At 34.2% G+C, this 27,164-nt stretch overlaps 2 protein-coding genes across 8 annotated transcripts; both read left to right on the top strand.

Annotated features, from left to right (window-relative positions):
• The first annotated feature begins 10,752 nt into the window (after window positions 1-10,752).
• On the top strand, window positions 10,753-12,556 carry LOC122303273 (anthocyanidin 3-O-glucosyltransferase 2-like). The gene has a single exon (XM_043114972.1). The coding sequence runs from the start codon at window positions 10,806-10,808 to the stop codon at window positions 12,294-12,296; it is 1,491 nt and encodes a 496-aa protein (XP_042970906.1). The 5' UTR covers window positions 10,753-10,805; the 3' UTR covers window positions 12,297-12,556.
• Window positions 12,557-12,864: 308 nt separating this feature from the next.
• Window positions 12,865-25,774, top strand: LOC122303271 (mitochondrial intermediate peptidase, mitochondrial-like). Of its 7 annotated transcripts, none has more exons than XR_006240642.1 (4): window positions 12,865-13,337; window positions 20,129-20,249; window positions 24,916-24,994; window positions 25,477-25,774. XR_006240642.1 is itself a non-coding variant. In XM_043114968.1 (4 exons), the coding sequence occupies exons 1-4, from the start codon at window positions 13,247-13,249 to the stop codon at window positions 25,655-25,657; spliced, it is 384 nt and encodes a 127-aa protein (XP_042970902.1). In that variant the 5' UTR covers window positions 12,866-13,246; the 3' UTR covers window positions 25,658-25,774. The 7 variants fall into 7 exon arrangements, 5 of the variants coding, with proteins under 5 accessions (XP_042970902.1, XP_042970905.1, XP_042970901.1 ...); XM_043114968.1 differs by lacking the exon at window positions 20,129-20,249 and adding an exon at window positions 21,355-21,439 and having other exon boundaries at window positions 12,866-13,337; window positions 24,916-24,942; XM_043114971.1 differs by lacking the exon at window positions 20,129-20,249 and adding an exon at window positions 21,355-21,439 and having other exon boundaries at window positions 12,866-13,337.
• Window positions 25,775-27,164: the final 1,390 nt, after the last annotated feature.

The following is a 27,164-nucleotide window of genomic DNA, read 5'->3' as shown; positions in this document are numbered from 1 at the left end:
TAACTTGCTTTTCAATGGTTTTGGGTCTAACAAATGGGCCACTTCGAATTATCCAAATAATCTCTTAGGCCTACCCACACTTCCTAGGCCTAGTTTGGGTCTAAAACAAACCTAAACCGTCCAATTAATACTAAAAAAGGGCTTTAACCTAATTATTGAGTCGAATAAACCATTAATCCACCCTAATAAATTTCGGACTATGACCTATTTTGAAATATCCAATAAATTGAAATCGGGCTTTCCAATATGGCCCATCAACATAATTTAGGCCTAATAAAATTATCCTTATAGTACTGGTCTTGGTCGTTACACATTTTATAAAAAAAAGTGGGTCCTAACAAGAAAAATGTGAGTCTTACAATCTTTTTTATAATGTGATCTAGTTTTTTACAAAAGATCTACTTGAAATGTGTACATTTGGGGCTATATATCATTATTCAATAATTTGAGTTCATTTCATTTTTAACTGCATAGTTTGCATGTATTGTATTATGATTTCATAGACAAGGGATTAAAATCTGCTTGAGAAGAAAGATTGGGTGATGGAAATGTGAGTGTAGTACCATTTGTGTTTTGACTCCATTTGAATGCTAATAGTATCTTAGATGATCTAAATTTATCTGTAACTAGTAGTGAGTTTAGATGTTTCAGTGGATTTCGTGGAGCCCATTGAGATGTGTTTGGTTATATAAAGTAGGTTGATATATATATTTTTTTTAACTTTTTTTATAGAAAGTTCATAAAGTAGCGAGTTCCATCAATGATTGGTTTGTTGTTGTGGTGATGAAATAATATTAAAAATCCCATGAATGAATATTGCTGAGTTAAGACAAAAAAAAAAGTGAGGTTATTTTAGTTTAAATAAGTTGTGTGTTTGGATGGATATACTATACGAAACTATCTCAAATGACCTGAGATCACTTTAGCACCCAACCAAGTCCTTAATCTGCATTTGGATGTTGAGTTAAGCTGAGTTAAACTCAGTTCTTTATAAATAGTAGTAAGTTGAGATGATGAAGTGAGTTTTGTGGGGCCTATCTAAAATGAGTTTAGATATGTTTGGATGTTAAGATGAGTTTAACACTATTTATAAAAAGTTGAAAAATGTTATGGTTCCACGTGTAAAGATGTTTTGAATTGAGATGAGTTTAGTAACTTAAGAGTTGTATGTTTAGATATAAGACTCAGATTAATATTAAGACTGAACTGAGTTTATATCAGTGTAATCTAACAACCAAACTTGCCCAATCTATGGGACTATAATAAATCCCTTTTGTTATTTATGAAATATCTATGCACTATACCATTTGTTCTTAATATATCTTTGCTGCTTTAGATTTTGATTGGGAATTTCATTTTCTTTTGTCCAAGCATTTAGGAAATTAGGAAGTTTACTATAAACAACTTTATGACGTAAATATTTTATATGCTTTTAGCAATCATATATATATATATATATATATTAAACGTGAAGGTGAAGCCTTCTTATTATAAATCATCCTCACTTATGGTAGAGGAGAAAACTGTGGTAACAAAAATCATTCCACTTCCAAACGAACATCACTTACCAATAAAGAATAGAGAAACTTAGCCCCCATAAACAAATCATGTACAATTTTTTCAAATATAAGGAAAAGCCCCTATCCAATCTAATAAAACCTCTAAGGAGAGGAGGAAGATCCGAAGCCGAATACCATATATCATTTAAACCATTCGCACTTCTTCATGCTAAATCATTAGCCACTGCATTCTCTCTAATAATTGAATATGTCACAATTATTATTTTCTTTTTGGGTCTTGCAAGCCAAGAAATTTATTTTGATTTAAATGTATTATAGATACTATATTAATAGATGACTTATGCTACGGTGACGATAAATCTAACCGATAAGGCCACGTTTGGATGTTAAAATGATCTCATCGCATTCTATCTCATCTGATCTCGTCTCAATAACTTAAAACTACTTACACAAACACTTCTAAATTTTAAATTTTTAACTTTTTCATTTAATCATTACAATTTTTTCAAACTTTCAAAGAAAACACAAAAAATAATTTAATTTTTTCAAATCTCAAAATAAATATTATATTAAAAAAATTATATTTTACAATATTTTAACTTTATAGTATTTTTCTTCAACTTTTTCTCTCACATTTTTCAAAATCTCTTAAAACATTTTAACTCAAATTATTTTACTATTATTCACAAGTTATTTCATTACTATTCACATATTTTCTTTTATCTTATCTCAACATTCAAACGAGGAATAAATGTTACCCCATTGATTGCGACTAAACTTTGACTCAAATTAATGAATCAAGAATCTCGTGCAGTTTTACCTGCAAGTATACAGGTATTGTAGTATCTTACAGGATCGAATCCACAGGGATTGGCTTTTGTGATAAATAAAATAAATTCAGACAATGAAACAAAATTACGAAAAGAAACGTGCAATCAAATGAAGATTGATAAAATGAATTAAACTAGAATGATAAAATGAATGGAAGAAGACTAAGGTTTCGAGGATCCGTCTAATAATTTATGATATTGTTTCCAATCGATTTACTTCAATTAAACTAGAATAATGATTCCGTTTAATTGGTAGATTTAGCATTTAAGATCGAGAAAAACAGACGCTTATGATTGAGCGTGAACGATTGATGATTAAAACATTTACAAATCTATTTGAATACCACAGGGATTCCTCAAGCATTCACTGTATTCGGAAATCACAATGAATCAAGACGAGTATATAGATAATCAAAATATCCAATAATAAAATCTTTCAATCTATCAAGCTCGTAGAATAAATTTTACATGGATTCGGAAACAATATGTAAATCATTAAACTTCACCTCTAACCTTAGTATGAAAATTTAGCCAATCATATTTATTATAAGTGTTATAGAAATTAAATAAACAGTTTCATGATAATACTAAAATAAAATACAAGAAAATAACTACAATAAAGTAAAAATGGAGAGATGATTGAGCTCGAAAATAACTCCCCAAATGAAGTGCATTCAAACATGGGTCCCGGCGTTAGACGAACAAGCTTCTCCCGTGAGTCTCCTCCTTCCGAACCCGTACCAGTCTCCTGCTGCATCGAATTCTTCCCAGCAAAATAAAACTTCTCATCATGCACCGACTGCCTTCACTCACATCCACTAATTCTCTCAATATCCCCCACGTACCCCTCAATAAATCACCCACATCAAAACTACTTCCAGCCGACCGAGTGAACCACTCAGAATGAAGAAGGAACCACGTAACCTGCTCTAACCTCAGCTGGTCTCACCCCAGCCGAAGTGTCCTTCTATTTTTTTCTCTTCTGTTTTTATATTCACTCTCCGAACATCCCACGTAACCAACCCCCCTGCTTTCTTCCACACTTAAGACCCCACTCCCCACTCCTTCAATCACTCGGCTGCCCTCAATTTCTCTCACCGATTCCTCCTTTTACAATTTAACCCACCACTAAATTCATGCACTACTTCAGAGCAGGACTCCTTCAATCTCGGCAGCTCACCTTCTTTTCTTAATGAGGGCCCACGTTCAGCACGTTCAGCTAACATTCCACTCACTTTTTTCTCCTTTCCTATCTCTTTCTTTCCCTCTCTACTCATGACTAACACTATCTAACTCACCGATTCCTTCCATTTCGGTTGCTTTCACTTCCACTTTTCTCTCTTTCCCATGTGCTCCCTATCTCTTTGTCGTCCAGCATGCCTCACATCAGATTAATACTTTTCAATAAAATCCAGCACCATTTCCTTCACTTCTTCTTTTGCCAAACTTTGACTTTACATTGTATGTATTTCTTCATGCATCTATGGAAAGTCACTGTCTTTATTTTTAGCTGCCCGTACTTATTTCCTTCTCTTCATGGTCAACAGTTCCAATTGGATCATGTGAATTTTATTTGAACTGAAAATAAAAATAACACTCAAAATTAAAAGAAAAATAAATTATCACAAATAAATTATATATGTGAGGAAATATTGTCCAATTACATCATAAATGTAAAATTAAGCATAAACATGATATCAATCTATTAAAAATCACAACTCGTATTTATGCTTATTAACCATTTTTCCATCTAAAACCAATAATAATGTCATGAAGAATTTAAAATACATTGGTTTTAAATAGCTAAAATATGCAATATTTAAGCTCAATCACCCATGTCACTAGTTTTTATATTAAAAAAAGAAAAAAATCTATTTATCATCCTAATTTTTATTATCCTCTCATCATCCTATGATGTATCATTAGATAATAGGTTTACAAGTAAAATATAATAAATAATCTCCAATTATCTAATGCCATATCATGAAATGATGAAAGGATAACGAAAATTAAGATGATGAGTAGCATTATTCATAAAACAAAAATATGAAAATATTTAGTTTTTGCTTCTCCCAGGACCCCGATATCCCTATTAATACAAAACCCTAAATCCTCTCCCTCATTCCTCGCACCTCCCTCCCTCCCTCCCTCCACCACTCACGTTCTGACGCTCAAGAATATGAAGACAGCAGGATGAACCAAGGTTATGCAGCCACATACCAATTGGATAGGGGTTCCATGACCTTGACACAACCCATTTGTTCATATTTTCGCATCGCCAGATCTTGTCTCTACAACTTTTGTCTTTTTTTTTTTATTAATATTTTGAACTAACACTTTCTAGCTAAAATTTTAAACACAAAGTTGATTTTTTTTTTTGCAGGTATGATAATAGTTTTGAAATTATTACAGTTTCAAAAATAATATAATGTTGTAATAATTTCAAAAATAATATAATGTTTTTTCTTATCAAAAGTTGCTTTTTCCAACGGTATTATTTTGTAAAGGATAAACTTTAAACGATAATGGTTTTGTCCAAGATCTAATGGTAATATTTTATGTTATTTATCTAACAGTAACACATCTTGTCTAAGATCTAACGGTAATTTATTTTGTCTTTTTCCTAATAGACATCTTTTCAAATGATAATAATTTTTTTTACTATAAATAAGAGCACTTTTGAGTCCAATTCACATCTAGATCAACCTAAGTTTTATTTCTTCTTAAGAGAAAATTCACATTCCGGCCTGATTTTCTACTCGCTTCTTGAATGGCTCATTCTTCTTTCACAAATTGTTGCTTCACTTAGATTCAGAATATGAGTTGGAGTTTGTTCCTAATGATGATGGAGGATCAACATCTACTCGTTATAGTACTCACCAACATTGTAAGTACATTAGGTATGATCATATTGAAGGGCGCAAATGATTATTTCGTAACTATTTTGTAGAAGTATCAGTATATCCCTTAAATTTATTTCAAAGGAGATTTTGTATGAGTCGTTCTATTTTTCTTCATATTCCATATGAGGTAGAGGCTTACGAGCCCTACTTCATGCCAAGAAGAGATAATGCTGGGAACTTGGTCTATCTTCTATGCAAAAAATAACCACTGCACTTAAAATTCTTGCGTATGGAGTAATTGCTTATTTCATGGATGAATAAGATTAGAGAAATGACTACAAAGGAGAGCTTGAAAAAATTTGTAGCTGCAGTCGTAAATGGATTTTCAAATAAATATTTGAGGTCTCCAAATGTCATTGATATTTGCTCGATTGCTCATTAGTGGTGAAAAACAATGTGGATTCCCAAGGATGGTAGGAAGCATTGATTGCATATATTGAAAGTGAGAAAATTACATGTTTGCCTAGAAATGTATGTACTTTGGTCACAGTCATGAACCAAATATTACATTAGAAGCGATTGCATCATATGATATTTGGATATGGAATATCTTTTTTGGATTATTCGGTTCTCATAATGATATCAATATACTAGAGAGATCCTTTATTTACATTGAACTCACCCAAAGGCATACTCCTCCATTGGATTACTGAATTAATGACAATGACTATATTATAGGATACTATCTTGCTGATGGTAAATATCAAAAGTGATCAATATTTGTGAAGACGATCCCATCTCTATAAGGGAAAAAGAAGAAATATTTTGCTTCAACATATGAATCAGCAAGAAAGGATGTAGAGCTTGCATTTGGTAGCCTTCAACAACATTTTGCAATCGTTCGTGAACCTGCTCGAATGTTCAAAATTAGTGATCTAACAAATATAATAAAGCATTCATAATTCTACATAACTTGATCATTGAAATGAGCGTGATGATAATGGGGATCCGTATGAACAAGTTTATAAGGATTTGCCTGAACTATTGTGCAATCCTATAACTGAACTTATGGATTTCATCCAGCGTTATCTTGAAATTAGAGACATTTCGTCTCATCATCAACTCCAATTAGACCTAATTAATCATCAATGGAAATTATATTTCCAAAATTAGAAAATGTACTAGCTATAATTTATGTTGTCAGTAGTGATTCAATATTTCTATATATGATTTCATTTCCCTTAAAAACGTTGACAAAACAACATTGGCCAAAATATTTTCATATGCATATCTGTAATATTTGTTTACCATATTTCCATCCATGCATAAGTTTACCATATGTCCATGAAAATAAATATTGTCCAAAACCACATACACATGAAAAACAATAATTTGTTACAAATTAACCAATGATTTAACATTGGTGGATCGATGTAGTAAAAATTAACAAAGGAAAGCCAACAAATATTACAAAACAACTATCACTGCTTCTCTACATTAAGTTTGGCCACAATTTTCATTTGAAGTTGCTAAAAATATGTGCGTTGTCATTCAAGCAAGCCATTTCCATCCATCCACATGATCCACTCCTTTGTCTCTAAGCACTCCTCTGTTTTCTCCTCCTCTTTAAATTGAGCAATCAGGGCTTTTATTTTTAATCAAGATTTGAGGATGTTAAGCATGGATATATCACAGCACAACAAGAAAAATAATAAATAAATCCAACCAAAAAAGACAAAGACAAACAAAATGCCTATTTATATTATTTGTCTATAGCTTGATGCAGGGACCACAACACAATCCATAGCATATCTAAAAATGCTGCAATCGAATAAATGAAAAGCTACATTGAAAAGTTCTAGAAAAAATTAGAAGGTAATTTTTTTAATATAAGTAAATAGGGGATAAGCACATAAAAGCCACATCCATTAATATTTTCCCATGGGGCTTAGAATGGTTGGTTTTTTTTTTTTTTTTTTTCCCACGAGTAGGAAAGGAGCACAAGCTTGAATGATTACAAAACATTTAACCCCGGTTGCTTATGTGAAACTTTCACAATAAAGATGACCATTTGGTTATCCAGCCATATCGATTGGAGAGAGGGTTAGAGGAGGCGCTTGGAGGTGGAGCTGGTGACGGTAAAGGAGCATGGGAGTCGAGGTGGCATGTTCCTTTTCTACATTAAGGGGGTTTTCCTGCACTTTTAACTTTGTGGGTTGCCCTTTGTTCCAGAGCCTGGGACCCCCTTGATTGGGCCGACGGGTTGCTCGGTTGGCCTAGACCCCTCGTATTCTTGGGCCAATGCTCTATGCCTTCGGCCCGGGTGAAAAATCCCCTTACAGTATGGTGTGTAATATTAGTTTTTATTATATATTAAAATTTAACAAATATTGATATATATTTCTAAGATATTGTGGCTACTAATAAATATAGATTTTAACTTTTATGTAAAATTATGTTAATTAGGTCAAGTGATTTATGAGTGTTAGTCCAACTCATTTACATGAAATGAGTTTAAATGAGTCCCGTCATGTTAATATATTTGTAATTAATTATTAAATGAGTCAAAACGGGTAACACGACATGATCCATGATCTAAATAGGTTACGATTTGCCACCCTTCTAGCCCACCCAGTAGAAAGAAAACCCCAAATTTATGACCCTATGAAGAACCCCCCCTCTCTCTCTCAAAATCAAAACAAGATAGAAAGAACCATTGTCACAAATTCTCAATGCACTACCAGAGCAAAAAAACTAGCATTGAATAACACCATGCATGGGCACTTGCACTTCCAATCCACCCAAGCCCATCCCTATGCTTCCAGGGTTGACTCTATTGACCCCATCCCCTCTCCTAGCCTCACAAGTCACCTCTACCACCACCATCTTCCACTTCTCTCCTCGAAAATGATGTCCTCGTTGGCAAACTATCTTGGTTCTTCCCATTTTACAACCCTGGTCCCAACCCTAGCCCCACTTATTTACTGAAGAAATCATCAGAAATCAAAAGAACGAGAGAATGGGAATAGAGGTTGGGTCAGGTTGGATAAAAGTGGGCTTCCATATCTGAGAGTGGATTAATTGTTAATGTAAGTTGTCTTTACTAGAGTGTCCCGTAATCGTGGTATTCCTCCACCATTAGTGAGAGTTTTTTCAATAAATTTGGGGATGAGGTCACTCTTGAACATGTGACCTCTTCTATTCTTAAAAAAATTAAAAAATGAAAAGAGAATGGGAATAGAGAGAGAGTTAGACTAGACAAGGTGGGGTTCTTTTTTGGCCGGGGGGGGGGGGGGGGGGGGGTTCATGACCACAGAGTGACCAAACTTAGAAAGAAGCTGATGATCAACCGTGAAGAACTTTCGGCATGTTAATTTTGTTTTGCTTGTTAGGTTGGCACGAAAAATGTTTTGCAATATCAAAATAGTTCATTATGAATAGGATCTGAGAGATGGGTTATGTCCCTTTCCTCCAGCCATCCTTTTTGGTTTTTCAGTGCAGAGACTAGGTTTTGACTATAAACAAGAAAAAAATAGGGCTTTTTACTTCGTAATAATCAAGGGGAGAGAGAGAGTCGGACAACAAGCTAGGGGAGAGAACTCGAGAGAAGCAAGTTAGGGGAAAAAACTCACAAAGGGAGACCCCTTTACCCTGCCATTTTATTATCATTCATTTAAAAAAAAAATTATACTCATAATTCTTACATTACAAATCACACATGATTTTCTATCTTTGTATTTTTTTTCCCTTAGCAAGTATATAGTGTAGGAATAATGATTAAAAGAACTCAATTAGTTTAGCAAGAATAAAATAAACAGAAAAATAAAAAAATGTGGTCTGTGGTATATAGGATGATGAGTAGCAAAACTCTAATTTCAAACATGGTTTGCCTAGTAATAAGGTGTGCGGTTTGCGCACTCTTAGACTTACCTTTGAGAAAAAAAAAATCTCTTGTTAAAAAATAAACTCCACCATGAAAAAAATATTTTTTTTAGAGAAATTTATCTATTTTACAGAGCTGGTAGACTTGTTTATTTAAAATTTATAACTAGCATTATTTTTAATTTTATATGATTATTTAGACCTAAAAACTAATTGAGAAGATCAATAGAGAACCTACCATACGATACCCAAACCACACTCGAGCCTTGGTGGCAACCCAGGCACATTTTGTCAAGCTTGAGTGCTTATTCTAATAGAATGTTAATGGTATACTAATGAATTGAGTGATGTAATTAAAATTAGAATTATAAGGAATAAAACGTTTAAAATTAGAATACAATGATTGAGCTATTTAAAGGTAAATCAAATAGAACATTTTCATATTTAACACTTAATCTTAATTGATTTGGGGTTTTGTGATTGAATCAAGCTTAGTTTGGTTTGGTACTTGCTTTTAAGGAGCGTTCGGAGAATATAGATTAAAGCATTTAAGAGAAAATTATTAAATAATTTTGATATATTGTTATGTGATACTCAAATCAAATCATAAAATGTAACACAATTTAAGTTGTTTACTAAAATATTAATTTCAAATCATATAACATCCTATGAAATAATACAGAGTATTAACTAATATTTACTGATATGGTAATGCTTTTGTAAAATACTTTTACTTGAATAATGTTGTAAAAAAAAAAAAAACGTTATGAACAAAAATTAAAAGGTGGAGGGAGAGATCAACCATTTCATGTTGTGTTTGGAATACAACCCAATTAGTAAAAATCTTTTTTTTTTAAAAGAAAAAGAAAAATCAAGAACTATAAATACAATTTGCCAAGAAATTTCCTACATCAGAGCATTCACATTAGCTTCATCAAAATTATCTTTAAAATTTGATGAAAAGTACAAGTTTTCCATAAATCTAAAACCTTTCTATCCATAATCCCACATTGGATTAGCTATTGAATTCATCAAAATAATAATATAATATTATTTTTTTAATAATAATATATATATTTTTTTCATTTTTAGCAATTAAACTAACTATAGGTACATTAATAATTTAATTTTATACTTGGGGCTGACCATAAATCCAAAACTGAAATGAAACTAAGGTTGGAGGGAAAAAAAAATGAGAGAGGAAAAATAAAGTACAACAGTTGGGAATTAAAATGTAGTAAAATAATTAGTTGATGAGTGTATAGTAACCCTTCAAATTTGAAGGAAACTATAGATTTACTGTAGCTCAAAACTCCCCATTTCTTATTTGATGAATCCAATGCAGTTTTGATTTACACATATTCATCATTTTATACATTTGGCTTGGCTTTTGATGAAGCCAATGCCAATGCTCTCAGACTGCGTACAGAGTCCGGTTAGTTAATTAAGGTGTGCAAAAGGACTACAGGTTACTAAATTAAACAAATTAATTAAGGCGGCAGCAGCAGCAGCTCCAAAACCAAATGATACTGAATAATGATGCAGAAGAAGCTCCAAAAACGTTGAAAACAAGATCAGACAATGGACACAGCAAGCCACGCTTGGAAAATTGAAGATGAAGAAGGTTCGAACAATACTGTCTCTTATAATCTGCCACGAATCAATTGCCCTTGCCTGCCGCATTGTAGGCCCGACAATAATGGCCTGATCTTTCAGACAAATAAATTTTGATGCGAGGTTATCCACAAAAAGATTATCAGAAAATCCATAAAGCCACTATTAATGCTGCACCACAGACGATAGACTCAAAGGCAGCCGACTGGTCAAAATTGCTTCAGTTTTTGTGCAAGATGAAAACAGCAGAGCTTGTGTTCATCCCTGCCCCTGGAATGGGTCACCTCGTATCCACACTCGAGTTTGCAAAACGTTTACTTGATCGAGAAGACCGTTTTTCGATCACGGTTCTCGTCATTAACGATGCGTTTGGACCCACCGACGATGGACTCTTACAATCGATCGCTGCCTCCGACACCCGTGTAAGATTTATTCCTCTTCCTCAAGTAGATCCTCCCCCGAAAGAGCTTTCATGTAAGTCTGTTGAGAAATTCATCACCGAGTTCATGGAGAACTACAGAAGCCTTATCGAAGAAACTATAATCAACCGTGTGTTATCAGCTTCGCTTCCGCTTGCTGGGTTGGTGGTAGATATGTTTTGCTCCTCCATGATTGATGTGGCTCACGAGCTTGGTGTCCCGTCTTATGTCTTCTTCACTTGTAATGCTGCCTTTTTTGGCTTTACGCTCTACCTTCCAACCCGGCATGACCAGGTCGGCATTGAGTTTAGGGAAACAGATCCCGAGTCAGCCATTCCGAGTTATGTCAACCCAGTTCCTCCTGGTGCTTTGCCTTCATTGGCGTTCAACAAGGAAGGTGGATACATCTCCTTTGTAAACCATGGTAGAAAGTACCAAGAGGCCGATGGTATTATTATCAACACGTTTTATGAGCTGGAATCTCATGCGGTAAGCTCTCTTTTTAACGATGGAATACCTCCGGTTTACACAGTGGGACCGATGATTGGCCTCAAGGGTAAGACCCCTTCAGGGGATAATCAGGCCAAGCATGAGATAATGAAGTGGCTTGATAATCAACCTCCATCATCAGTGGTTTTTTTATGCTTTGGAAGCTACGGAAGCTTTGGAGAACCCCAGTTGAAAGAGACTGCACTTGGACTAGAGCGGAGTGGCCACCGGTTTCTGTGGTCAATACGTTTGGCATCCGTAGCTGAAAAGTTGGCCAAACCGACTGATGCCGATAATCTTGAGGAGATCTTGCCACCAGGATTCCTGGAAAGAACTAGAGGTATTGGAATGATATGTGGATGGGCTCCACAAGTGGAGGTCCTTGCCCACAAAGCGATTGGAGGGTTTGTGTCCCATTGCGGGTGGAACTCCATCTTGGAGAGCCTGTGGCATGGTGTAGCTATTGCTACTTGGCCACTTTATGCGGAACAGCAAACCAATGCATTCCAGATGGTGAGGGATTTGGGGTTAGCAGTGGAATTGAAAATTGATTACAGTCTTGGTAGTAGCGTGCTTGTGATGGCCGAGGAGATAGAGAAGGCGGTGAGATGTTTGATGGAAGCTGATGGCGAGGTGAGAAAGAGGGTCAAAGAGATGAGTAAAAAAAGCAGAGAGGCTGTAATTGAAGGTGGATCTTGATATGCATCACTTGGTCGGCTGATTGAGGCTATAATGGCAAACATTAATACAGTATCTGCAAGGAAGTGAGTGAATTGCTGCATGTTAAGAAGTTTCATGTTTGAGAGTTCTATTTAGTGTTGTATCCATATATAGAGTGATGTTAAAGCTAGCACTTCAAATTTAGCGTCGAATAATTGTATAACGCATTGATGGTATCAATGTTTGCCCACGGATGTAAGCCTTTAGTGTGGATGCGAGTCAGTTGCGGATCTTTCGAAGCTCTTATGGTTTGGTAACAAAAAAATTTTTTATCTTAAATTTAAAATTTTTATCTCATCATTAAAACTTTCTTAAATTTTTATGTAAAATATAATAAATAATTCAATTTTTTTTAATTTTTTTAAATCTCAAAACAATAATAATATTAAAATATAATATTTAAATATTTCATTCTAAACTCAAAATTTTCATCCCACTTATCAAACAGGTTTGCCTTAAAATATAATATTTAAATATTTCATTCGCAAGTTGGACAATGCAACGCGCACCATACTTGAGCCAATAAATAGGCCTACCATGGCTCATTTTTTGTTAAATTTGCTGCATTAGATTAGCTAAAGTCGTTAGACTATGAACTACGATACATCAAAAGCAAAAGTCAAACTTAGGAGTTACTGTTTATTGCAAAATAATCATCGCATGAACTTGTTTCCCTCTTGAATGGCACCGACAACATTCTCTCTCTCTCATTTTTCTCATTTCTCTATTCTCTCCCATTCTCTCGGCCCCTACACTCCATTTCTCTGCCTTTGTCTCATAGAGCTTGGCCCGACACTCACTTTCTCTCTCCTTTTTTCTGTTTCGTTGCTTGTTTTCTTCCCCATTTTGTTATTTCATCTCTCTCTCGACTTGGCTCAAGAACCAAACAGCGGCAAGGACAATGGATCTGCACCGAGAATCAACATTGAATGTGTCCCTACAACCCTGGGAGAGGATCTTCGATTTTTTCCCTAAAGTGCCTTTCTGAGGATCTCCATTTCGATTTCGATATATGCAAGGGTAAAAATTTCTTTATTTCTGTTTTGTCTTACTTCATTCTGTGCTGATTTTTGCCCTTGTTGGTTGTGATTTGGTTGATTTTAGTGGCTTTTCAGTGATTGTGCCGTACGTTTATTGTATGGATTTAGATTTTAGGTTTCTTAAAGTGATTGTCTAGTGATTGTGTCGAAGGTTTTAGTGTGATTTACATCTGGGTGGTGCTATGTTTATTGATTTATTGTTCATGGCATTGTGCTATGGTTTAATGCTTTGTCCGATTCTTGTTTGTGTTGGGACAATGGTTCTAACAAATACCATGTTCTGCATTGTGATCTGATCTGTGCTGGTTTGTTGGAAGAAAATTATTGGAGAAATTTGATTATAAAAAAAATTATTGGAGTAAACAGCCTTTTGCTTTAGGTACTTTGTGTGAATACTAAATACAACTCTGTCGTTATGGTGAACAGTTGTTGGCTCTTTGTTGAATGCCAAATATGAGTTATATTTTGTATTCATATCTTAGATGTGCTGGTTTATTCGATTTTGATTTCTATTTCTATTCTCTGTTTTTTTCTCTGTGGTCTGATCTATGGTGGTTTCTGAGCATATGCTTTAAATTGGTGATTGCTCTGTCGTCTGGTAACTAGTCTGATCTGTGCTTGGTCTATAAAATTTCGTGGCCGATCTGCCTCTAGACTGTGTTGGTTTGCGAGCATAATAAACCTTCTGTGTAGGCTAGGTTCTCGTCATACACAAATTAGGCATAATATTGATGAAGGTACATATTTGTGTAAAGAAGATATTCGGCACAAAGTTCATGTCATACACAAAGTTAATGTCATACCAGTCAATTTAGCCATAATAAACCTTCTGTGTAGGCTTGGTTTTGTTCATACACAAAGTTCATTTTTTCTTGCAGTTTGTGGAATTGTTGTCTTACGTTAGGGTGTTTTAAAGAGAAGTTTGAGGCTAATGTTGGAAGCCAAAAAGAAATAACCATTTTTGTGGGAGTGTTGAACCTACAAAAAATCACCCTGAATATTATTGTACTTGCAGCCAATCACCCTGATTATCGTTGTTACTTTTTTTTTTTTTAATCTCCTCTTGTATTTAAATACTGCAACTCCCCTTGATAATTGTTTGTCAAACCAACCGTTACCAATGGTTTCAAACTTTGGAGTTGAAGCTAATACTTGATGCTAAAAATTATATTAAAACTTAAAGATTATAGGAAACAATGGTATAAACCAACTGCCCATTTGGTTTGATATATGCAGCCACATCCAATCACTTTTTTTAAAGACAGTTTAGATTACCTGTGGAGCATGATTACGACCTTGTCACTAATCCAAACTAGTTTATATGCTCAACATGCTTAGTTCCAATTACTGGTAGGTCCAGTACTCCTCTGGTTTTATACCAGAAAATAGCAGTGACTGTCAGCATGATTTCTTGCAGCCAATCTCATTTATACACTAAGCATCCATATATTGCAATCGCTGTCATTCATTTATACTAGAAAATTGCAGTGATTGTCATTCATTTAACAATCTAAGGTGTACTTTCTGCAGAATGTATGAATAAGGGTTTAGCATTAATGCATGCATCCATTAGTAAATTTTTCTATTCAAACATGTGAGCATATTATTGTACTTGTGTTTTATCACCCTGATTTAGCATTAATCCCCTTGAGTTTCAAGACTTTTATAAGAATGTACATTAACCAGAATTTGCTTATGACTCATATATTCTATTGCTCCTCATTGCTCATGATTCTAGCTATACAATTTTATTAGTTGTGTATATGCTCGTGATTGGACAATTTTATACATTGCTCATCAGTTAGTATCCAAGTTCTCTAATTATTTAACGATTACAAGTTCTTCAAGGATGGAAACACCATTCTAGAGGCTAAGATTATGAGATTGGATCTTACTGGCACGAAAGCCATGTAGCAAGACTATTTCGTTAATCTTCAGAGAGAAATTTATGAGGTATCGAAGAATAATTATGCGAAGAATAATTTTGGAGCTACATTTACATCTCCATCCACACCTCATGGTGGTTTGTAACTGTTGGGCAGATTTTTATGTTCTGATTTTGGTGGCTGCCCAGCTACATGTTATGGAAAAACATGTAAAAACCCTACGAGGCAACCAAACCTAGGAAAACCAATTTTATTGATTGGAAAGATTACAAGTAAAACGTTTACAAAACCTTTGTAATCAGACACGTTTACCCAAGACATGTGACCCGCTTGTTTTCTACCGCAGTAAGTAGTCAGAACCTCTGACACTTTCCAATCTTTCTTTCCTACTGGAACCTCCAGTGGTTGAACTGGAACACTACAACTCCCCCTTGGAGTATGCTCTCACTCAATCTCACAGATTGAGCTTTTTGGAAAATCCTTCCCTCAAGAATTTTCTCTTACACGATCTCTTGAAGTTCTACCTAGATCTTCAAGATCTCAATGCTTGTGAATATGTACTGATCTAGTGTTATTTCAAACCCTCAGCCAACTCCTTTATAAATAAACAATGCAGTGATTGATTTGGAGAAGGACTCTGCTGACAGATTTATCCAGAATCTCATCCAGATACGTTATTAACGATTTGCGAACATCTCGAACTGGATCACTTCTTTTGGATCGTATTGAATTCAGATATGCTTCAGTTTCTTCAATAAAGCTTGTGTCTTTATCTCATCAACTGACTTTTAGACTTGAACCAACATAGGACTCTTGTAAACGCTTATCTTATAATTTAAACAAGATTTGATAAGAGTTAAAACCCTAGTACTTATCCTTATCGGATGCAATCCTAGCATCCTATTAAAACTCACATTCATCCATGATTCAAATTTAAATATAGACTCAGCTAATCTTAGCCAAACATAAATAACATTTACAATCTCCCCCTTTGGCTGATTGATGACAAACACATATATTGGATGAATGTCATGTAAACTTGCAAAAACACCTAACCAAACCAGCAGCAAAGATCTCATATAGAAAGTTATACTTCATCAATAAATATCATAAAAAAAAAAGGTCTGAAGTATCACAATGAGTCTTAGTGTAACCACACACATATCAGTTTAAATGTGACAAGTGAAAGCAAAGATACGAACAGTAAATCATAGTTCAAAATACAAACCAGCCTGAAATAAAAATGACACATTTAAAAAAGAAACCAAATTTTCAAAAGATGATGGTGGTGGTGTTTTCACTATCCTGCTTCTCCCCTGCTGCTCCCTATATCAACAGATTCATCCCATGATCTTCCCCTATGTGTTGTCAACATCAGTTAGAGTCTGATTTTTCTTCTTCGTCAAGTGAATTTACTGTATTTAAAACTGATCTATATCCAAAACAACTTGCTGCAGTCTATTATTCGTCTTCTTTGATTTTCATTATTGTTTTTATTTTAAAAAATAACAAGGAAAAAAACAAGGAATTTAAAAAAAAAAAAAAAAAAAAAAAAAAACAGAAAAGCAAAACAAAATATCACATATTTTTCACAAAGCGTGGGCTTTTTTGAGTAGTTTCCTTGTCCAAGCTTTGTTGCACTCAACGCTTATCCACTTAATTAGGAGAAGTATTTCTTTATTAGTCAGTCTTCACATTTGAGCATTTTTCTTAATAGATGACCTCCTAAGGATTCGTGTGTGTATTAGTGAGGAGTAAAAATCTTTTCAAAATATTTGTATTATTTTTTTTTTCATTTTCTTTTCTATACTCCCCCTTTATTTTAGTTTTTATTTTTTATTTTTATATCAATAGGGGTGAGTTTTTCTTGAAAGTCAAACTTTATAGTAGATCCTATATACATGAAAAAGAAACTCCCTCCAAGCACAAAGCCATCTTTACTCTATATGTCTAGTTTGTATTGCACATCTTTTTCCACAATGATTGATGCAATGATTTTTTCTACAAGAACTTGTAGAGCTTATATCCATGCATGAGTGTTTGTCTCTTTTCGTAATGCTTTTGAACACTCGACTTTTTCTATAAGGATCGGCCTTAATGCATGGCAAGAGGAGACATTTTTCAATTTGGCAATAGGTTCAACTAGTTTTAGTCAATTCAAGGCATAGACTCTTCCCCCTCTTTTTTATAAGCATGTTGTGACCAGGTTGTTAGGAGGTCAAACTGAAATTCCTCACAGTGCTGAGTGTTGAACCCTTGTGTGGTCTTCTTTGAGAGTGGTGCATCAAAAGCAAAAACACATACCAGATAAGATCAACCTCAATCCCAGCCAAATAAAATTGTGGAGTCACAAAGCTCAAAGACTCAGTATAATCATAATACCTGTACTTTGCAAAAAATAGTAACACAAAGTTTTTGAAAAAAATACGCAGCAAAAAGAACTTCCCTTTTTATTTATTTATTATATATATTTTTATTTATATTTTTTTTATTATGATTAAAAAAAACTTTTAAGGCATGTTACACACACCAATGACTTTCCTTAGAAACTCAAACCTTAGACCGTCTAAAAGTTTGGTGAACAAATCTGCCAGTTGGTGTTCGGTATCAACATGTTCTAGTGACACTACCTTTGTTTTAACCAAGTCTCGTATGAAGTGATGCCTTATATCTATGTGCTTGGTTCGTGAATGTTGCACAAGATTCTTCGAAATACTAATGGCACTTGTATTGTCACAATAAATAGTCATAGTATCTGAGAGAATCCATAGTCTTCAAGCATCTTTTTCATCCAAAGAAGTTGAGCACAACAACTGCCAGCCGCAATGTATTTGGCTTCAGCAGTGGGTAGGGAGATGGAATTTTGCTTCTTGCTCATCCATGCGACCAAATTGCTACTAACATAAAAACAACCACCTGTGGTGCTTTTTCTGTCGTCATCATTACCAGCCCAGTCAGCATCAGAATAGCCAACTAGACTTAGATTTGAATCTCTGGAATACCAGATGCCATAATCAACCGTAGCACTCAGGTATTTCAGGATTCTTTTTACTACAGTGAGGTGTGATTCTTTAGGATTTGTCTGAAATCGCGCATAGACACCTACACTAGAAGCAATATCAGGTTTGCTAGCAGTAATGTAAAGAAGACTTATTATCATGCTTCTATAGAGAGTATGATCAATGCTCTTACCTGTAGAATCTGAACATATTTTAATTGAAGTGCTCATTGGAGTGCGAGCATGATTGGGGAATTATGTGAAAGAAATTCATTCCCCAAGAGTGGATCCGAACACAATATCATCTACATATATTTGAGCTATAACTAGATGCTTATCAGATTTTCTTAAAAACAATGTTTGGTCAACTTGACCTCTTACAAAGTCATTATCAAGCAAGTATTTTGTCAGTCTTTCGTACTAAGCTCATGGTGCTTGCTTCAATCCATAAAGAGCTTTCTTCAACCTGAAAACATAGTCAAGAAACAAGTGATTAGTAAGAGAAAATATTGGGAGCAGCCACTATTCATCATTGCACACCACACACCCTATAAAAAACATCTATATATCCTATGAAAAGTATCCTTACACCCTATAAAAACCTATAAGTGTGTGGTGTGCAGCATGAATAGTGGCTGCTCCCTAGAATTACTCGATTAGTAAATCTCTTTGGTTGTTCTACATATATTTCTTCATTAAGTATGCCATTTAAAAATGCACTTTTAACGTCCATTTGGTAAAGCTTAAAGTGTAAATGGCTTGCAATTGCTAGTAATATGCGAACTGATTCCAAACGAGCTATTGGTGCAAAGGTCTCTTTAAAATCAATTCCTTCAACTTGGGTGTATCCTGTGCAACCAATCTGGCCTTGTTGCGAACAATGGTGCCATGTTCGTCTGCCTTGTTTTTGAAGATCCACATTGTTCCAATGATGTTATGATCCTCAAGTCTCGACAATAGCTCCCATACTTGATTTTGAGTGAACTGATGCAATTCCTCGTGCATGGCATTCACCCAGCTTTTATATTGTAAGGCTTCTTCCACATTTTTTGGTTCAACCTGCGACAAATAGTAAACGTATGAGACTTGATTTAAAACTCGTTTTCTTAATCTCATACCTTCACCCAAGTCTCCAAGGATGTTTTCCTTTGGATGATTGTGGCTGATTCTTGTAGACGGCTCCTTTTCATAGGATAGAGTTGAGCTTGGTGAAGCAGGTTTCACAGAATCCATGTCCTCTTGATCAATTGAGTTTTCTTCGGCTTTTTCAATAAGGTGGTCAAGTTCCTTAGTGGCCATCTCCTTGTAATTGTCATCCACAACTACATTTACTGACTCCATTACTGTCTTAGTTCGTAGATTGTAAACTCTATAGGCCTTGCTATTTGATGAGTATCCCAAAAATATTCTTTTATCACTCTTGCTATTGAATTTTTGGATACTCTGGGTATTCTCTCTGCCTCTTAGAATGTAGTAAGTACTCCCGAACACTTTAAAGTACTTTACCGTGGGTTTCTTCCCATTCCATAACTTATAAGGGGTGAGTTTGGTACTTGGACGAAAGACAACACGGTTCAAAATGTGTCCAGCAGTGTTGACGGCTTCTCCCCAGAAGTATAAAACCAACTTTTTGCTACTTAGCATGGTGCGAGCCATCTCTTGTATTGCTTTATTTTTCCTCTCCACAACTCCATTTTGTTGTGGAGTGATTAGAGCTGAGAACTCTTGATGTATCCATTGTTCATCACAAAACGAGAAGAAGTTAGTATTTTCAAATTTTTTACCATGATTACTATGAATACGAGAGATAGAAGAATTCTTCTCTATTTGTAGTTGTTTGAATAGTTTCTTTGCAGGATTGAAGGTTTTTGACTTGTCTCTTAACAGAATGATCCAAGTATATCTTGAGTAGTTATCCATGATCACCATTATATGCTTCTTTCCGCTGAGGCTCTTATTCTGAGTAGGACCCATCAAATCCATGTGTAACAGCTCAAGTGGTCTTGAGGTCAGAATATTGACTATTTTCTTATGCTGTGCTTTGGTCTGCTGTCCTTTCTAACAAGCTCCACATACCATCTTCTTGTTTTTTAACATACAGCTTCCTTCATAGAGATCTTTTGCATGTCCCTGTAATTGATATGTTCTAGACGGAAGTGCCACAACTCAGTTTCATCCAGCTCTATTTTGTGACACTGTACTGTGTCCATAGGAGGGATTCCATAGCAGTTGTCAGCAATTTTGGTGCCCTTCAAGATCCATTTTCCAGCACAATTGCAGACTTTGCATTCATCATTTGAGAACTGCACAAAAAGATGATCATCACAGAATTGACTGATACTTAACAGATTGTCCTTGAGGCCATTAAAAAAAAGAACATTATGAAGAATAGATAAACCAGGAATATCTATACTTCCCTTTCTTTCCATTGTCGCAGTACTTCCATCATCGAAAGTTACAGATCCTCCACTGGTGGACTCAATCTTCTTAAACAACCCTTTGTCTCCTGTCATATGTCTAGAGCAAGCGCTATCCAAATACCACATGCTAGTGTTCATTGCTTTGAGTGCTGTGTGTGCTACTAGGCATACGTCTTATTCTTTTACTACCTACTTGGTCTTGATATCCGTGTTCTTTAAATTTTTTGGAAAACATAATTCGGATAATTTACAAAGTTGCTTACCTTGGGTGTTTATTTGATTGCTCAATTTGTCCACTTTAAATTCTAGATTCTTATCCTTACTCAAAAACTTATTTCTCGTCTTTCTCTTTTTCTTTTCTAAGTCTAAAGCAATTTATTTTTATGTGTCTAATTATTTTACAAAAATGACAAGTAGGAACAAACATATCTTTGGATTTACCTGGAAAAATCATCGTTGACTTGCCTTTGTTAACAGATTTCTTTGAGATATTTTCTGTATTACTCCCTTTTACAAAGGTGATACCTTTGGATGTAGAGGCAGCGGATGCTTTATAATATAAATCTTTGGAAGTATTGTATCCCAACCCTGTGTGATTGGAACTATTTCTTTGAACATTCAATAGTTCATTTTTTTTTTTTGAGTTGGAGTTTTTTCTTTGAATTCCTAACACACTATCAACTCCTTTTCCAGCACCTCTTTTTGGTCATGCTGTTTTGTCAATTCCAGTTCTGTCAGCTTCAGTGCCTCCATCAAATTGTTCTTCTCATTCTCCATGGTGGTTAGATTCTTGTATAGCTTTTTATTTACTTTTTGAAGTTTCACGAACTCTTCACATAAATCCTCATATGCTTCCTGCACACTTAATTCATGATAAGAAACTTCTGTGGCAACATCAGAATCAGTATCACACAGACCCATATTGTCGTTAGTACATTATTTGCTCTTGTCAGCATAATCAGCAATGGATGCAGTAAAAGCAATAAATGCAGTTTCATTATCAGAGGATGTATTTGAACTTTCAGAATCATAATCATCACTTAGAGTAGCATTCAAAGCTTTTGCCTTTCTTTTAAAATTTGGACATTCGATTCTTATATGACCAAAATCAGAGCATTCATGACATTGGACTTTATCTTTGGTCTCGATTTTGTCTTTATTCCATTTTTGATTCTTACCTTTTTTCATTTTACTAGAGTTCTTTTTATTAAACGAGAATTTTTTCAATTTTCTGGCCACAAGGGCTAAGTCTTCATTGCACAAATTTTCATCATCATATTGATTTTCTTCCTTAGTAGTTTTGAGTGCGATGGACTTACCTTTCTTTTGTTGTGGAAGAGTAGATTTATAGGTTTGCAAAGAGCCTACCAGTTCTTCTACCCAAATTGTGTCTAAGGCTGCGTTTGGGTACTCTCAACACTTCTCACTATTATTCATTACTTTATTATTACTTTTCATCTACTTTTACTAATATTCATCACTTTTTACCTATTTTTTATTACTATTTATTTTATTTTTATTATTATTATTATTATTATTATTATTATTATTATTATTATTATTATTTTTCACATACTTTTTACTACTATTCACAACTATTCTCAACATTTTTCAACACCCAAACCCACCCTAAATCCTTGCTTTCTTCAATGGCTATCACTTTTGGTCGGAACCTTTCAGGCAAGGATCTCAGAATTTTCCTCATAACTCGTGCCTCCTCCACCTTCTCACCGAGATTGTACCTGGAGTTTACAATGTCATTTAGTTTAGCATAAAACTCATTAAAACTCTCATCATCCAGCATTTTTATCTCCTCAAACTTTGAGTTCAATATCTGAAGTTGAAAATTTTCACCGTTCTAGTCTCTTCATGTGTGATTTCCAAAATATTCCAAGCATCCTTGGTATTCTCACACACAGAGATTCTCTTGAATTCATTAGGAGAAACTGCCATGAAAGTGGCATTTAGACCTTTGTTGTTCCAATTGCACCTGTTAGATTGTTCTTTGGTCCATTCTTCTACAGGTGATATGGGCCTCGTTCATCCTGATTCCACGGTTAACCATACTTTCTCATTAAGCGATTTTAAAAATGCTCTCGTCCTTACCTTCTAGTAGGCATAGTTATCACCATCAAATTGTGGTGGTGACGATAATATTGACATGAATCTTCCAGGGGAATGGATCACACTCAAATTGAGTGAACCACACTCTGATGCCAATTGAAATTTTCAAAGTACCTTTGATTATGCACACTAACACTCAACACAAACTATTAGCACCGATTAGTAACCAATATATATTAATAACTTTAACACACTATTCGGTTATGAAGGAAAACCCTTTGAAAAACTTCCTCAGGGCAACCAAACGCAGGAAAGTCAATTTTATTGATTGAAAAGATTACAAGTAAAACGTTTACAAAACCTTTGTAATCAGATACGTTTAGCCAAGACATGCGATCCGCTTGTCTTCTACCGTAATAGGTAGTCAGAATCTCTGACACTTTTCAATCTGTCTTTCCTACTGGAACCTCCAGTGGTTGAACTCTAACACTACAACTCCCCCTTGGAGTATGCTCTCACTCAATTTCACGTATTGAGCTTTTTGGAAAATCCTTCCCTCAAGAATTTTCTCTTCCACGATCTCTTGAAGTTCTACCCAAATCTTCAAGATCTCAATGTTTGTGAATATGTTCTGTTCAAGTGTTATTTCAAACCCTCAGTCGACTCCTCTATAAATAAACAATGTAGTGATTGATTTGGAGGAGGACTCTGCTGACAGTTTTATCCAGAATCTCAGTCAGATATGTTGCTAATAATCTGCGAACATCTCGGACTAGATCACTTCTTCCGGATCGTATTGAACTCAGATATGCTTCAGTTTCTTCAATAAAGCTTGTGTCTTTATCTCATCAACTGACTTTTAGACTTGAACCAACATAGGACTCTTGTAAACTCTTATATTATAATTTAAACAAGATTTGATAAGAGTTAGAACCCTAGTACTTATCCTTATCAGATACCCTCTTATTCAAAACTCATCCTTATCGGATAATCCTAGCGTCCTATTAAAACTCACATTCATCCCTGATTCAAATTTAAATACAGACTCATCTAATCTTAGACAAACATAAATAACATTTACACTTTATAAACCATTGTTTACAAGCCATTAGGAATTCCCTAAAATGACGTCTTCTTAAGCATGAGATTTCACTTTCTGAGGAGTTCATGCCTTCTAGCCACTTATTACACAAAATACTTGGCGAAAGAAAAAAGGAAAAGCCACCTCCCAGTAAGACAAAAGATTCATTTCACCAAACCACAAAAAATATGCCTACTATAATAGAATAATGGTTGACAATTGCTGAACATATATAACAGGGGTGTGACAAGAAGGACATCCTAAGATCTCTTACTTTCTAAATTTCTAGTTTTATCGAAATCTTCAATTTTGAACATTTTGTTGCCTCGTATGATAGCTCTGGTACTTGCTGTCTCAATCAGTTACCTTGTACAGTTAAACATTTTTGTTTGATATGATTTGGGATTCATAATTTCGTTTTAATGTATAAACTTGATGAATGAACTTTTGTTAAACTTTAGTTATCTCAATTAGCTTTACTAATAAAAAATAAGTTATCAATCACAATTAGCTTTGGTTTTTCTGACTCTGCAGATTATACCACTTGTTTGCAATTTTTCTGGTTCATGTAATCCATCAACCGTGGGGCTTAACCACTAGGAAGTAGAAACCCTTTTTCATGAGTTTGGACATGCTCTTCATTCATTGCTTCTCCATTTAAAAAAAAATAAAAAAATAAAAAAATAAAGAAGAGAGAACGGTACCTCAATTTACTAATAACCCTCATTTGTAGCGGAGTAAAACCGTTGTTACAACCCGATGCGTGGGGGTAAGAGATATTCAAAGACCAAAACCCAGGCCTCAAAAAATTCTTAGAAACTCAATTAGAATACACTTGCCACAAAGCATATAGGGAAATAACAGCAAAGCAACAACCTGCAAGAAAAAACGTGCACAAACATATAATAAGATAAGAAGTAGACAACGGCAAATTCATACATACCTCATGAGGAAAACCGCAAGTAAACAACTTCATTCATTGCTTTCAAGAATGGTATTTATCTATTTTTATCTCTTTACAAGTGGCATTGAAGCATTACCCTAGCTAGTACAAACATTATTATATCTTTGTTTTCCTTATCATAATTAATTTTTCAATTGATCCGCAGGGCTGCAGGATTACCAACGTTTCTCAGGTACCAGATCAGTGGTTCTTGATTTAGCTGAAACACCTTCAAACCTCTTTGAGTGAGTGGATTGATGAAATTACCTGGTTTATATAATAATATAATTTCTTTTTAATGTTTATTTTAGCTTATGAAGATTAATGTACAAATACATGCATAATGTGTCTGAATAGTTTGAGTGGGGCTACTTGTTACCATGTTGTAGTGTGATTTTCCTGGTTTTGAATTATGTCCCGTCCTTTCTCTTAAAATGGAGAGTATTTCATCGTGGGGAAAATGTGTTGAGCTGTCCGCATTAATTAAGAATTTTAAATTCAACGTTAAGGTTTCAAACTCAAAGCTTCTAATTATGTTTAACCATGAATATGTTTGCACTGATATATGAAGAAAAGAATTGAAACATATAAATGGCTTGTCTGAAAACGTAAGTCTGCTTGTGAAAAGTATTGAAAGTGAGAAGGCCTTGTGAGAACCTTGTCTGATTACCCTCATCTCAAATTTGTCTTTGATGGTAGCGGACCTCATATTCTGGTGTTTTTCTAGGTACTTTGCATGGGATTATCGAGTCTTGAGAACATTTGCTAGACATTATTCAACTGGTGAAATAATTCCTGAGAAGTCGGTGGAGTCAATGCAGGGTGCCAAAAAGATGTTTGCTGCTACTGAATTGCAACTTCAGGTTTACACGTCCAATGTTATTAATCAGCAAGCCTTCGAGATATAGTATTGCTAATAGAAAATCAATTTGTAAAAGGTAAAACAGGATCACAGACAGAGACAAAGAGAGAGAGAGATTATGGACGACTCAATATCACATAAAATCAATATTCCTAATTCTAAATCGTCGGCCGAACAAAAAGAAATCTCAACCAATATTTCATCATTTTCATGCATTTAGGGCGTACAGAGAGAAACAGGGGTCCCGAGTGAGAGTTATAGAAAAAGATTAATGGAGCCTAAAAGTTTGAAAGAGAAACTCACCGGCATTGATGAGAAGTTCAGAAGGTGGCAAGAAGATGGTGGTGTTGTCAATGATTGGAAACCCTATGTAGAACCCCAGAGAGAGAGAGTGGGAAAGTAAGGGGCAATTTTACTATAGACAATTTATTATGACTAGGGGTGTAACCGATTCGATTTGGTTCGGTTTTGGACAAAATCTAGGACCAAATTGGTAGGTATTAATTTTACATTTTTTAAAATTGATTACGCACCGGTTATCCTTATAAATTGGTATTTTGGTTTTAATAAAATACATATCTATCATAAAAAAAATCTGTTTAAAAAAAAACTGTTATGTCAAAAAGTTTTCTATAAAAAAACTGCTATATAAAAAAACTGATATGTAAAAAAATCTGCTATTATTATAGCTTTATATAAAGTATATGCTAATATATATATTAATATCTTATGTACTTATCGGAAAAAATATAAAGAGTTTTAAGTGTATTAGGCTATCAAAATTTAGTAATAATATTTGAGTGATTTTTTTTTTTTTATTGGTTCTTATTTCTTATGAATCTATGATAAAATGTTATTAATAAATAATATATATTTATAATATTAATATTTAAAATATATGATCAATTAAATTTTTATGTTTAAGATTAAATTTTTATTTTATAAATTATAATAACATTATCTTATATATAATTATAATTTATATTATTATATATTATATATAAAAATTATATATAATATAAAATATATAATATATAACATTAAATAAATAAATATAAATATATTAAATAGTACCGGTCTGATATGAGTCGGGCCGGTCTAGAAATGACCGGAACCGAAATCAGACTGGTTCTGGTCGGTTTTCTATTTTATAAAACCAGTTTCGAACCAAACCGGTCCAAAACCGGCACAATCAATCCTGGCTGATTTTTCGGTTGATCAGGTAAAATTTACACTCCTAATTATGTCAACTTACATGTCACTGTAATAAGTGAAATATAGAAAAAGTTACCATATTTTGTAGCAAAAGACATTACGGCCACAAAATGTAACGATGAATACGTTATTAGGATGATATCGGAATTACCAAGTGGTCTTATTTGCAGCCATAATATTTGCGGTGCATAAAAATCGTTGAAAATAGTGAATTTTTCTGCAATTTTTCATATTGACATAGATTTTTTTAAAATAGTAAAACAACTTTGTTGGGACAATAATTACATAATTTACATTGCTAGAAATAAAAATAGCTGCAAAGCTACTTTTTTTTATTT

The sequence above is a fragment of the Carya illinoinensis genome, chromosome 3 (assembly GCF_018687715.1).
Source record: "Carya illinoinensis cultivar Pawnee chromosome 3, C.illinoinensisPawnee_v1, whole genome shotgun sequence".
In the NCBI taxonomy this organism is placed as follows: Eukaryota; Viridiplantae; Streptophyta; class Magnoliopsida; order Fagales; family Juglandaceae; genus Carya; species Carya illinoinensis.
The sequence above is the reverse complement of the archived record's forward strand: the minus strand, read 5'-3'. Positions and strand labels throughout refer to the sequence as shown.